We start from the raw sequence: 14,568 nt of genomic DNA, 5'->3' as shown, positions 1-14,568 counted from the left end.
TTATCGATTTGTTTTTTAATTTCTCCCTTCTGTGAATGTGGAAGTCTGTAAGGTTTGGAGTACACTGGGACTGTATTAGATTTTAAGGTAATAATGCTTATATAATTTAGTTGTAGTTAATTTATCTATAATATAGAAAATGTCGTTGTATTTACCACATGTGGATAACATGCTACTCTTTTCTATATTTAAGTGATCTAATTTTAAAATTGAACATAATTTTCTAACTCTGAATTTTTAACGGGTTTTTCAAAAGAACAAATATCAAAATAACTAGCAAGAAAAAGAATAGGTTTAAAATCATTAATATTCAATTTTACATCATGTTCTGTAGTATTTAAGATACGTATAGGGATTTGTCCGTCTGTCGGTTTAACTAAGTTACTCGCGATAATTATTTCGTTTTGAACTTCAGATGCACTAATTACACATTCCTTCGTCATATTAGTATAAATAAAATGTATGGATTCTGACCGTGTCGGTACATTTAACGAGTTATTTCCTAGGTTTACAGGCATATTTATCTTAATACCTTGACTCCATTATGTTAACGAATAAGCATTAAAGTTCAAGATCGCATTATATTTATGGTTGGGGAGCCCAAGAAGGGATTTCGGGAGTATCTCGAGCGCGTCATACTCAGTCTGCACAGTCAAAAATATCGATCACTGGACATGGTCGAGCGCGGTCAATTTTCTTTTTAATATAATGGAATTAATACTAGAAAACGGGAAACATCATAATCTGCCGATTACCACACGTCGAAGTAGTGAAAGAATAGTCATTTTGAAAAAAAACACACCCTGTATAACTATGCTATCTGATAGTGTCACTTATTAGCATGAATCCCTGGGAGATAATGATGTATCACAAACTAAAGGAAAAGAAATTTTTTAGGAAAATACAGTATTCTTAAATTCTCATACTATTTTTTTTCAATTCGTCAGAATAAGAAAATACCCAGTTATATCGAAAAATATCATATAACCTTTTCTTCATTCTAACGTAGGTAAACAATCGTATAGGTCCCAACGACGCTCGAGTTTCTACACATTTAGCATCATGGGCTCCCCTATTATTACTAAAGAACTCATGTCCCAGTATACCACCTTTACAAGGCAATGAATCAAATACATAAAATCGATCCCCGATCGGTTTGATCCTCAATAAGAAGATCTAGATAACCACGAAAAGATATAACAGATGTTTATAGTAACTTTACTGATAGCCTATAGGTTTTATGAGTTCAATTATTTCTATTTTAAACTGTATCTTTCGTTTTTGGTAATACAAGTGGTTCATAACCTGTATCCTTATGTATCATTAGCGTTGATGTCAGTGTATACTCAGTCATAGACATTTATAACTAACCCTGAATAGTATTAGCGTCCTATGTGAAATAGGTCACAGAGCCCTTACTACTCTAAAACTAAGTTGACCGCGCCATAAACTAATAGACTTAAGTTTATACTTTTGGTCATTTGTATTACACTCACGCGTTACGCTATATTACTCAATATAGTACATCTTACCTAATATAGGTAGACTGTACCATATAAAATTGTATTAAATTTGTATTAAAATGTAAAAATCAACGGTTTAAAATTTAAATTTCTAAATCAGCTTTCATTCATTCCTAAATAGTCTTGGTTCTAGATCATATTCGAGGCGACGAATAAGGACAGCAATGAGTTCCATTGTTTTAGAGCTTCCAATAAAAAGGACAAAGCAAATAGTGTATGTAATTTAACCACTGGTTGCGTTAACTATATTGGTCCGACTTGAAGCGGCCGCAGTTGCGCCCTTGCCGGGTTGAGGCCATACCTCTCATTCTGCCTCGCTTAATGTCAACGCACAAGTGCGACCTTTTTTTATCAATTACATTTATATATTATTTTTTCATTAATTTCAGCGTCATGCTCTCGATCCGGCGTAACTCGTTCTCTCATTATCGCCTGCTTTTTAGAACGACAGGCTTTGTTTCGCTCAAGTTCTTGCGTGGGCTCTGGATTGTTCTAATTGCCTTAATTGCACTAGGAAGTACCTTGTAACTAGAGTATTGTTTTGCGAATAACCAATTACTTGAATTGGAAGTTGGTAGTTGAAACTGTTTTAAAATTGCCTTCGTAAAAAAACAATTTATATGTAGGTATAGTCTGTTCAATCCGATTAGATAGGATCGAAGGACCCGCGGGACTACCCAGTCAAATTACAGGTAAGGACGCGACCCGCCATCGGCATTTAATTATTTTGTATTGCCTAAGTCTCTTTTTGTGTCGTCTTATGATCCCTTATATTTTTAATGTTCTGCACTAAAGGAACAAAGCGATGACTATTACCTATGTAAAGGCATATGACATCAAGAGGGTAAGATTTTAAACCTTAAGTATTCGTAATAAGTGTAATGTAACCTATACAAAGCGCTGTTCGGAATTTTGTAGTATATTGCTTAGAACATAATCAAATGCGTAGAAGCTGTATATTTTAAATGAAACATTAAGTACTTTAGCAAAAACACTCTTCCTCTTATATAAAACTTTAGGCTACCATCTCCCAGTGATGTAATAACGAAACTATAATTAGGTTTTTATTATATTCTCCAAGGAGTTGCGAAATTAGTTCGAAAAGGACAACAACTTGCGTATCGAGCGAGTTTCGCAGTGATTTCGTTTAGTTCGTACTTCGTTTCGTGATTATGTATTCATGACTAAAATATTTGGGTAACCTTTCATAATTGCTAGTACTATTAGTAAGTACTATTCAAGTAGCCAGTAAACTGGTCTAGATAACTAACTGTTCTGCTCTGAACAGGTGTTAAAATTACCTTTGAAATATTGCTGCATTGGATTTTTACAACTTTTTATCTAAATATCAGAAAGGTTAAATATTTATTACGAAATAATTATATCACTGCAGCCACGTTTTACGAGGGTGCGTTTTTAAGTCCGCGGAATGGCAGGGTTGGAGGGGGGATAGCGGGCTCGTTAAGGGCGGTACGTGTTAAGTGACTCATAAATAGTATAAATATAAAGTTTTATCACAATTGCATTATTAGTTTTAAAACTATCGACAATTAAACAACTCAATCCGGAAGAAAATTGGAAGTATGGAGAAAATCGAGCATCGCGCCGTTATAAAGTTCCTTACCAAGCAAGGAAAGTCTGTGCAAATCATAATGGAAGAGATGTCATCGGTTTACGGGGACTCTTGCCCTGGAAAAACGATGGTTTACAAGTGGAACAACCTTTTTAAGCAAGGCAGGGATTCACTTGAAGACGACCCACGACCAGGACGGTCTGTTGAGGTGACCATTCCGGAAACGATAGCGGAAGTCGAAAAATTAGTACTGGAAGATGCTCGGCTAAAGAAGAAACAGCTTGCAGAAATGGTTGCAGTATCGGATACAACCATTTTTAAAATTCTGCATGACCATCTTGGCATGACTAAGGTCAGCGCGCGGTGGGTGCCGAGAATGCTCACGCCGCCTCAGAAACAACAGCGCGTTGAATGTTTCCGTGCGTTTTTGAACCTCTGTGGAGAAGATAAGGATATTGTACTGAATCGAATTGTTACTGGAGATGAAACTTGGGTTCACCATTATGAACCTGAGTCTAAACAAGACTCCATGCAGTGGCATAAAAAGGGTACAGCACCTCCTAAAAAGTTTAAGGTGTCACAATCGGCCGGCAAACTCATGGCGACAGTCTTTTGGGATGCAGAAGGAATTTTGTTAATAGATTACAAAGATAAAGGTGTCTCTATAACCGGAGAATATTACGCAACAATCTTGGAGCGGTTAAAAGAAGCCATCAAAGAAAAAAGACGAGGAAAATTATCCAGAGGTGTCCTGCTGTTGCACGACAATGCGCCCGTACACAAGAGCCGTATTGCACTGGCTGCCCTGCATAAGGTGGGCTTTGATATTTTAAATCACCCACCCTATAGTCCAGACCTGGCTCCCAGCGATTATTATCTCTTTCCAAAAATGAAAAAAGAGCTTCGTGGAAAGAAATTTTCTACAGACGAAGAAGTAAAGGACGCAATTTCCTCGTATTTTTCCGACAAGGACAAAACATTTTTTTATGAGGGTTTAAATAAGTTAATACAAAGATCTGAAAAATGCATTCGTCTTGCAGGAGAATATGTAGAAAAAGAAAAATAATTTTGACATTTTATTTTCGCTCCTTGTCCCTCATTCCGCGAACTTAAAAACGTACCCTCGTATATACAGGAACTTAATTAAACAAGTGTAAGATTTAATCAATTCCGTATTTAAGTTATTCGAAAGAAGGATATCCGCTACATTGTGTAATTTTGGCGTATTCAAAGGTTTTTTTGGTTTGTATTATTTGATTATATCTTTCTGGTGCCTATGAGTTCATAATTATATATTCATATTCAAGTCATATTTAGGAATCGTAATAATTTTTCTGAATGCTTCCGAAGAATGTTGGTAAATAAAACAAAGAAATCCACTCAAACACATATATTTTCTGTTTGATTTTTATCTTTTTTGGTGCTCCATTTTTTATTTAATTGTGTTTTCATTAAATTATAAATTAATACTAATAAAATAGTAAGGGGCTCGCGAAACATGCACTACTCCCGTAAATGGGCAATCGGGAGGTATCAGTTTCGGAAGCCCGGGCAATGAGCTTGGCATAATAAATAATAAGGTACAAAAGGGATTTAACGAAGTACCATCCGATGGTTTTCACACTCGCACACACGCTCCACACGTCAACAGTCTTACGTCTATAATATCACTAGCTATACAGAAAGCGGCAATGCCGCGTGCACGGAACCGAATTTTGTGTCGTTTATCAGGGTGATCACTCGAAGTGCGAGCCCTTGAGCTTCTTCACGGCGTTGGTGAGGTGCAGCATCTCGGTGTTCAGTTGCCAGATGAGGGTCTCCAGCTTGTCCACTGAGTCCAGTACCTCCACACGCTCGGTATGCGGGTTGAAGCGGACCTCGAAGGGTCGCGACATGGTCGACACCCAGCGTCTGACATAATAAGATTTGTTAATAAATAAAAGTGAACAAAGTCCGTTACAAGATAATGTTTATATTCAACTATTACTTTGTAATAGAATAACAAACGGTTATCTTTATATTTACCTGAATTTGTCTTTGGCATCTTCGAAGCTTTCAGCAACGTAGTAGATGGGCTGGTACTCTTGGTCTTGGTAAGGCTGTATAGAGGTTGAAGCTGGCTCGAAAGGTCTCAGCTCTGGCTTGTCACTCAAGGCATGGAGGAGTTCTCCAATAGATGACAGAAGAGCAGCGCCGTACGCCTTCAGTTGCTGGTTCTCTTTGCAGAGGCCGAATTCGACGGTAAACCAATACACCTGAACAAAAAGAATACCGTTCATAAAAATGCCACCGCGGAAATGTCAAAATCCAATCGCATGGGCAGGGCCCTTTTTGATTTGTTATCAATTTATCAAAAATACATTTAACTTACAGTAGACAGCTTTTCAATTTCAGGATCAGATGCGCCAAGGGAAGCCAATCCGATCTCTTGGGAGAACTGAGCGAAGCTCGGGTCAGCCAAAAGAGGAATATGTCCGAGGAGTTCATGGATGCAATCACTATAATAAAATAGACACATATGTAGCAACATTTCACGTCGGCTAGTAAAGTCAGTAATTCATTTAAATAATATTGAGAATGTATCTTCAAAGGGTCGAGTTAAAGTCATTAAGTGGACGGATATCGGTTACACTCACGAAGTTGTGTTTTAATAAGTTATAAGTTCAAGTTTGAGCATTCAAAGTCAAAGTCAACGCCATATTAGATGCAGACCCGGTACTAACTGAATGAAAGCCGCCTTTGATGCTTAAAATTTGCCTGGAATGGCATAGAATTGAATTAGGAGGGAAGCTTTAACAATATTACAGTTCCATCAGCGGCCTTCGATTTATACACGACAGAGTAGGATGTAGCGATATTCTCCATTTTACTTTAGGTAAGTATCGATACTGAAAATATTACTCTTATTTAGTTATTCGTTTAGTATTATCTAGCGCAATTTACATATAACAACAAGGACTTCTTGTAGGTGTAGTTTCCGTAAATACTGATTCAGTTCGAAACCTGTCATGTGATGTAATTAATAATTCTAATATATAAGCAAATAATCTGCAAGCAATTTTGGACACATAAAGCTTGTCTGACAGGTTTATATTGAATTTCCGCGTTCTGTAGTTTGATTTGCAAGTTTGAAAGTGACCACTTACTTGTCGTTTATCAGTTACCTTGTACTTACGTAAAGAAATAATAATATGAATTAAGTGAGACGTGTGCAAAAAGTGTTCTCGAATTTTTGACTAACTCTAAATTTAAAATTTACAAGTATATTCGTCCTTATATGATGATATAGAGATTTATGAGAATATCCACACCCTCATCAAATTTTACATTGCTCACGGTTACTTTCTGCCTTGTAACGATTGTACCTACATAAATATAAAGTTGTATGAAATAAGTCCGTTATATTTTTAACTATAATGTTTTATGTAATTTACGAATTAATATAACTTTACAGTATTTTTTTAAATCGGTGTGGAGTCGTAAGTAGTTATAATTGGAAATATATTTCCATAAAAATACAGGCGATCTTTGAGTAATAATGTAATCATACTTACGGTTCGGGGGTGTGGAAGGGCGAGTTGGAGTGACGAACGTATTGGGTAGACTGGAAAACGCGGAAGGCGAGCGATGCGAGGAAGTCACGAGCAGTGAGAAGACCAGCAGCGGGACGAAGGGTGAAGCCAGTATGTTTGCGCAAGAAGTTGCTGACATCATCCAACTGCGGGATGCGATGTGGTACGAAGATATCAGCGCCTTGCAGCTTTTCAAAGGCGGCCTTGTACTCTCTGCATGCGTGCTTGGGCATTAAATCGAGCACAGTGTTGAACACGCGCTGCCAAGTAGCATTCTCCGACTCGGTGTAGGTGATGAACGGGATCGGATCGCCATACTTGTAAGCGAAAGCGATTTCAGCGATTTGCTTTCTACGCTCTCGGTACTCTTTGTCAGCGAATCCTGGGTGGTTCATGTCGAGCTCAGGCTCGTACTTGGTCATCAAGTGGTTGCAGTTGTCGAGGTCGGATGCGTGGCACGGGAACCATGGGGTCTTGTTAGATAGGTTATTATCCGAGATCAGGTTGACGCCGGCGAAGGACGTCGATTGGCGCAGAGAGCGGATGAGTTGAAGGAGGTTGATGCGAGACATGCTGACTTTAACTAGAGCATCGAATTGGATGCCGGTCTCTTGGGATGGACGGGTCTCTAGGTGCTCTACGCATCCCTTGTAGTTGTCGATGGTCTTAAGGATGCGCGCTAAAGATCCCATGCCTTCGCGCATACGCAACAATAGAGCAGCCTGTTGGACGACTTGTTCGGCCTCAGGGCTTTCGCTGGCTGCATTTTGGAGAATTACTTCCTCTTCGGTAAGAGTGTAATCTGTATAAATAAAGTAGTTAATTAGGCAATATTCTACATGCATATATTCGTAATTAATAAGCTGTAATAAATATTATGCAATTTATTTTATTGTTATACTGACCCTCATCTCCCTTTCCTTCGTCGTCGCCGATATCTGCATCAGCTATAAATTAAAATAATAAAAAAACATAAAATAAAAGAAAAATAATAAAAATAAATGAATAAAATAAAAATTAAAACCATTAAAATAAAGTTTGAGGGAAATTGGTCATTACCAAGGTGTCCATTCTTGGTTTCATCTTGCTGAGTACCATCTTCGACGGTGGGGGTCTTGTCACCGTTGCCAAGGTGAGCGGCGTCTTGGATAAAATCGGATTCCAAGCCAGAGTCTACGTTAGAGAAAATAAAAAAAAAAACAAAAATAAAATAAATGAACAAAAATAAAAAAAAAAAAAAAAAATAGAAAATGCATACAGAGGGTTTTGTTGCTGTTACAATGCTTACCATTGGCGCGGGCACGAGCTTCTTCAAGCACACTTTGTTTGGTCTGTTTGACTACCAGTGTTTCAAAACGAGCGTCATCGACGAGAGAGCGACGGCGAGATGGGTAGCCGTTCTATAACAAGCAGATAATTACGTTAATAAATAATTGACAAAAAGAAATATATTTAAAGCAATCCATAATGTTTGAGAGCAGCCGATTGTTCGTAATTATAAACCTGGCAAAGACCTTGACTTGTTAATTATGTTATTAGATGTTTATGCTATTCCTACGCAGTCAAGAGGACTATAATCTTTAATATCAACAGGCAGTATAGCGTGTCCTAATTCAATCTTTGCATTGAATAAAGTAAATGTTGTAAAAAATAGGTCACCCGGTGTTCAAGAAAGACTATAAATCATGATAAGGAATGACGAACGCACACCAGCGGACAAAAGGTCTGAGAGTACTTTGATCTGATAAATCCTTATAAATATAAAGCGTCCATCGCATTATATTCCACACGCGAGTAGGAATTGCTTTTACGAAGTTCCTAAGCTTATTTCCTGAGCGTGGTCGGGCGTAAAGTGCTCCCATTACCCCGCCCGCCCTCGCCGGATGTGACCTCGCGAGATGGAGTCGAACAAAGGCTATGAACTTTCTGGACCACTGCACTTCAATGGAACCAATTACCAAAGTCGACAACAGACGACTTACGACTGCCCTTTGACTCTTTTAGGTTCCAAATGCGTCCTAATTCTTGACACGCATTTAACGACGTGACAACTATTTTCGGTATTCTAAGATTTGCGTTTAAAGAGGAGCATATGATAAAAGGCTTCATGATAATATAATTTATTCTAACGGAAAGGGAGATTAAAATTGATCTCAGCCGTTTCTGAATAAAAATAAAATATATGACAGCTGTGACTTTATCAATATGCTTATACAATTTGATAACAAATATGAGAACTCTGACATTTATTATCAAAAAAATATCACAGGTTTTCCTTAACGTAGTGAGCATTATATAATTGGGAATAGTGCGGCGACCTCGGCTTGATTTGAACTATATCTATAATGTTTATATTTTCCTCAAGACCCAATTCGTGTACCGTCTTAAAATTTTAATTAATCGGATTAGCTACATCTTAATCAATCAATATCAAATATTTTTATGACAAAAAGTTAGATAACGACCTTATTTTTCACCTGAATAAGTTTTAAATGCAGCCTTGCATGATTGAGTGGACAAGTATGAATTTAACGTCAAATTACGTCAACGACAAAGAAGAACGTTCGAAAGCGCGGAGTTCACGGGCCAGTATTAACTATTAAGTATTTTCCTCTTAGGTTTTAAATTGATATTGGCCTCGGAGATTTTGTAATTGTCCCGTTTTCCTGTATACAAAGGCAAAGGTAAATGTAGTCTTGAATCATTGTCACTTAGCATACTGTGTAAAGTTTAGTGTAATCGTTTGATATAAGCGGCGTAATCTCGTAAGTGCCGCGTTGAGGCGGCAGGTGAGACGGCGAGGTGCGCGGGCGTCGAGACCTAGCATTTTCCAGTAGAGTGGCCGCGCTACTTAACTATGTGTGTCAAGGGTTACTAATCACACGCTGTTGTTACGCTCCTGAAACATACTACAAGGCGAAACTCCCCTCGTCAACTTCGCGCTACAAGTGTGACCTATTTAGATTTCTTCTCTACATATGGCAGGTTTTACTACATACAAATGATGGTTTTACTATATACTATTTCTCTTTGTTTATCTTCACCTTATATAGGCAAGAATGGCTGTTATCAATGAATCAAGTTAGATATAGTTGATATGTTTTTAATTTAAAAATGAATCGTTCGTGCAGATATTTACCAGTTACTACGTTATTTTGATTTAAATAGTGCTCGAAATAAATTGACAAACAAATTCCTTTGGGGCAAGTTAAATAGTCCCTTGCTCTCTGCAAAGATTTATAACGGTCGGATTGTATTGGTATCGTTAAATTTATCTGCAGTAATGGTTTTGTCACATTCCTTAGTAGTAAATTTGATCAACGTGGGCTAAACAAGGGTAACGTGATAATAAATGTTCGAAAAGCAAGCATTACGATAGGTGAGTGCAGAACGGTTCGAAACTGTCCGCAAGTCGTTAACATTGAGCTTTGACACGGTGAGTGGTCCAAAACGTGTGAATTAGTCATTAATTCAGTGTCGTAACGAGTGCGGAAACGGTGACCGCGTCGTGCACGTTGAAGTTAAAGGTCCGTCTAACTGGAGCGGGCAGGACTCGGAATCCGGTTGATATAGCCTTGGTGTCCCCGAGTGGCCACTTCACCGCTCCAATCGGTCGGTTAATTAAGCGGGGCCGCAGCCGGCACCCTCTAGTACTCTACTTAGTACTCGTCGAATTGATCGGCCATAGATCGCACACGCAAAACAATTTTCGCCTTTGTTTTAAACCTCCATGGCTCTTCACTGCAGTTCGACGCTTTTGTTCACGCGCACTGCCGATATTGGAGGCGTCACTCCATTTTGATTAGTTTTTCCAATTAATTCTGGCTATAGTTTTTTGTTATGATCCCCTTAAATTTTTTGTCATCGCTTTACTTTGAAGTTTCAAAAAACAACAAATATGGGAATAAGGCTTTAATTTAAGTGACTGTTATTAACGGTTTACCTAAGCTTAAGCTCGTGATATGTAAATTTGCCGTGAATCAACGATAATTTGACGGATATGCACGACTGAAGATCTGACTAACATCGACAATGTTTTTAAGTTAACAATTTGACCGCGACGAAGAACCTCGTTTGGTCAAGGGCATAACAACCTCGGATTTGTTGTAAACATAGATCTCCGCTTTGTTGCTCGCGTGACGGTAATACATTAACAGCGGGAATTGCAAAAAAGGAAACAAGATGTAAAATGTGGCTCTAACTTAGGCCTTGTTAGTACTTTGGTACCAATACGAGTTAGGAGTACATACGATCCGGGCGTCGTGTCACTTGATTGAATTTTAACGATCTTTACTGATTGCAACGTTGCTGGTGAGCGTCGCACCGCCTTGCATACCGACCTTCGACGGTCAAGGAAATACAATCATTCAGATGCCAATTATAAAATATACGATAATCATAACATGTTAGTTACAGAACTGCTTTTCGCACAGCACATGCATGTAGTAATGAGTACATCAACAAAAATACATCGCATCGCCCACAAACATTTTGCCCCGATACGCATAATAATCTGATTAACAGACAAATTAGATTCATAGCTAGATAACAGGTTTGTTACGGAAATGACCCTTGATTTTTAAGGTCTTAGTCCCTCGAGAACCGTCCAAAAATCTTGAACTCTCGCGACTATGTCACAAACATGTTTATAATTTTATGAATAGATCTAGGTGAACAATATTGTTTGTGCAACATAACTTGATACGAAGATGAATGGAATTCGCAACAAAAGTTCGCAAAAGCGGGCAGTTCATCTAAAGGGTTCTAAGTGGAAGATTACACAAACAAAAGAAACTAAATTGCAGTCCCGAGATGAGGTAATTATTGCAGACGACGCCTTGAATATTGACAATGGTAATTAATCTCTCAGGCAATGTTGAGTCTAATTATATTAGCGGAATTTTTTACCCGTAAACAGTACACGGTATCTAGTACGCGATGATCTCGTCGTCTCGCATGGGACAGCCGCCGACACCGCTTCTAATGCGCCGGCGAATGGGTCACAATGGGTTATTTATAAAGAAATGTTATTGTTGTTATGCATTAATTACATCATCGGTCACATGTAAGTTGTGAGAAAGCGACTAATTGCCCGCAAGATGTGCGCCGCGCACCGTCGTTTTCGAGACCATACGAGTCGAACTCGTGAGCTTTAATTAAGCAACGTCTTGCAAGTGAAAACGTTTTTAAACTTAACGGCTGCGGAAACCATGCTTTCACCCATTGTTCCTATAAAATAATGTTTTTGTGAGTAAACAATAATAAGGGGTCAGTGTGGCATGACTCGTACTGGAAAGCCGGTTAATAAGTGTGATAAATTATATTGCGCTTATGTTACTTATAACCGTTGTTACATGGCTATTACAAGGCCGATGGCTAATTTGACAAGTAAGTAGCCAGTGGCGATTAGTGAAGATGACGTGCAGCGCAACTTGGAGGTCGACCCTCGGATTAGCGACACGCTTGCAGCGTGCCTAAGATGCACGTACATTGTCCTCTAATAGAAAACTTGGACGTTTTTTACCTTATAAAATAGATTTCGTAACACTTTTTATTGCAAATCTCGTACTTGATTGATATGACCTTCGTTTACTCACTGACTTAGAAAATGTATTGTTTATAATGACTATTTTCAGATACGCTCGTATGGCTATATGATATATGAGTATCTTATATGAGTATCTATGTCCCAGTTACTTTTTGCAACATTTACTTAAAACAATTGTTAAGTAATTACGTCGTTTTATTAAAATGAAGGATGTATTAGTGTTATTACATTTAGTATTTAAAAAAACAAGTTGCGTGATCATTAATTGATAAGTAGGTGTAATAGTTATAATTAGTATTTTTTACAGATAGCGTGTAATCAGTAATTTATGCTCCGATTTTATTTCTCGATACAATTAAAATTATAATGAATTTTCGTTATTACAAACAATATAAATAAATGAGGAATTGAACATATTGAGAAGATTTTGGTACTAATTAAATTAAAATTAATCGACGAAAGTAAAAGTTGCTTAAAATAAAAATAAGTGGTACCAGCCACTATTGCATTGTATACGTTTGTTAGTAAAATGCTTATTATGCCGTGATAATGTAACTAATACTACATATTATAAAGCGAAAAAGTTATATGGGAGTAATTATAGAAATAATATAACTTTGGGGGACTTTGAAAAGTGCGGCTGCCAACCGACTACTTGAAACTTTTTAGAAACTGAGGGTAAGCGAGAGCAAGCAATGGTTCTGGATATGGCAAGGCAGTCCTCACCTCGATGCTGTAGGATTTCTTGATGGCGAACATTTCGCGGTTTTTCTGGGCTGCGGCGACGGCCATTGCTTCACGACACTCCACTGGGTTGGGCCTGAACGTCCTGACGGTAGTCTGAACGGGGTTCACTGCGCGTTTAGCTAGCGTACGTCTGCGAGAGCCTTGTGTCTCGACCACGGGCTGATGCCAGTCTGTCTACGACTCGAGCTGTCGTATTACAGTAGCTAACTAAACTTTTGATTGCAAACAGACCAATGCATGATGACCGTTCGTAAGAACAGTTTAAATAGTGTTAGGCGCGCGCCTCCCACCCCGCGGTACCTTTCGTCGCGCATGCGTCACTGCCTTCGCCCCGCGCGCTCCCGGTGCACTATCGCCCGGTCCCGCGCGGACCACCAGCGCCCTTCACGCTAGCACCCTTGCGCCAACCAGCCCTTCTGCCTCCAGAAACCTGTGACATTAGCAAAATTTTCGTTTTTATTTAATAACGGTAATAAAGTTTACGTTTTTTATTTTTTTTTAATAAAACTGTATAATTTCTTAAAGATCTTATTTATTATTTTTTTTAGAATGTATTTAATCAAGTAATTAAATAAATAAAATGTAATATTAATTATAATTTTATTTAGGTGTCGTTTTTTAGAAATGTCAATGAAATTTATTAAACTTAATTTATTTAAAATAAAATCACGTAATACAAAAAAGGTTTTGTTATTTTTTCAATACATTTTTTATTTAATATTTATATTGAAACCCCATTAATAATATATTAAACATTTTTTTCTATTTTCGACAATTGTAAATATTTAGAATGTGAGGTTTTAATTTTTTGTGAAAAACTAATATATACATTTCAAAGTTACTTAAGGCATGGAAGTTTTATGATTTGGATTTTAATTTTAGATATGTCATTACATACGTAAATCATTTACCTATGGTAAGAACAAGTTACCATATATATTAACGAGTAATCCAACTCGTAAAAAGATACATACGTATATCTTTTTTATCGATAATTAGATTGATTAATTAGTTTGCCTCCTTAGCATACAACTTTTTTAATGTTTCCGTGCTTTTCATACGCATGCTATAACATTGTACTTAATGTTTCACATTGCCTATATCTTGGCCTTATTTTACTAGGAAGTTACATGTCAATTCATCGAAACTCGGAACAGGATATGGTTGTCTGATATAATAACAATAATATAAAACAAGGCATTCCTTCGAGGACCTCGGTATATTAGTTTTTGCATTATTAGATACTAACAATTTATAAAGTAATAACCATAGACGTAATAGAAGGGCTTGTTAATAAATGTTATAATGATATAGAGCTTCTTATAATCTAGTAGGTACTAATGATTCGATTGCGGAAATCATTAAGAATATTGTTTGGTATATGAGCAATATTTTTACAGAACATCCCCCGTTTTGTACCTCCCCGTAACTCTTCATTTTAAGGCAGGATTTCTTTATAAGGTAGCAAAGACTCTTCGGATAAATTTTTAAGTTCTTTCTCACCAATTCTCATGTAGTTTGGAGGTAAGAGGGTTATAGTTGGATGTGAATCTCTAACATTGGCCTCAGGTGTATCAATACTAGTTGCGTAGGCTTTCAATCCTA

General features: G+C 37.5%; 1 protein-coding gene across 1 annotated transcript; it reads right to left on the bottom strand.

Moving 5' to 3' along the window:
• Window positions 1-4,471: 4,471 nt before the first annotated feature.
• Window positions 4,472-13,216, bottom strand: ple (tyrosine hydroxylase ple). Its single transcript, XM_073074500.1, has 8 exons — window positions 12,943-13,216; window positions 7,957-8,068; window positions 7,728-7,841; window positions 7,574-7,615; window positions 6,651-7,470; window positions 5,468-5,594; window positions 5,122-5,351; window positions 4,472-5,007 (listed from the first exon to the last, which is right to left on the bottom strand). Exons 1-8 carry the CDS (start codon window positions 13,006-13,008, stop codon window positions 4,833-4,835), a joined length of 1,686 nt encoding a protein of 561 aa, XP_072930601.1. The 5' UTR covers window positions 13,009-13,216; the 3' UTR covers window positions 4,472-4,832.
• Between the last annotated feature and the right edge of the window lie 1,352 nt (window positions 13,217-14,568).

This window comes from Epargyreus clarus, unplaced genomic scaffold (assembly GCF_041222505.1).
Source record: "Epargyreus clarus isolate Ecla_fem2 unplaced genomic scaffold, WU_Ecla_fem_2.2 ptg000007l, whole genome shotgun sequence".
Classification (NCBI taxonomy): Eukaryota; Metazoa; Arthropoda; class Insecta; order Lepidoptera; family Hesperiidae; genus Epargyreus; species Epargyreus clarus.
This window is presented reverse-complemented; position numbering and strand designations above follow the sequence as displayed.

What these genes read in the sequence shown, in the direction of transcription:
- ple (XM_073074500.1), bottom strand. Translation starts at nt 13,008, where the DNA reads ATGGCCGTCGCCGCAGCCCAGAAAAACCGCGAAATGTTCGCCATCAAG. An exon ending in AACCAAGAATGGACACCTTG is followed by an intron (nt 7,616 to 7,727) that starts GTAATGACCAAT and finishes TTTAATTTATAG; the next exon opens with CTGATGCAGATATCGGCGAC. An exon ending in CGAAGGAAAGGGAGATGAGG is followed by an intron (nt 7,471 to 7,573) that starts GTCAGTATAACA and finishes TTATTTATACAG; the next exon opens with ATTACACTCTTACCGAAGAG.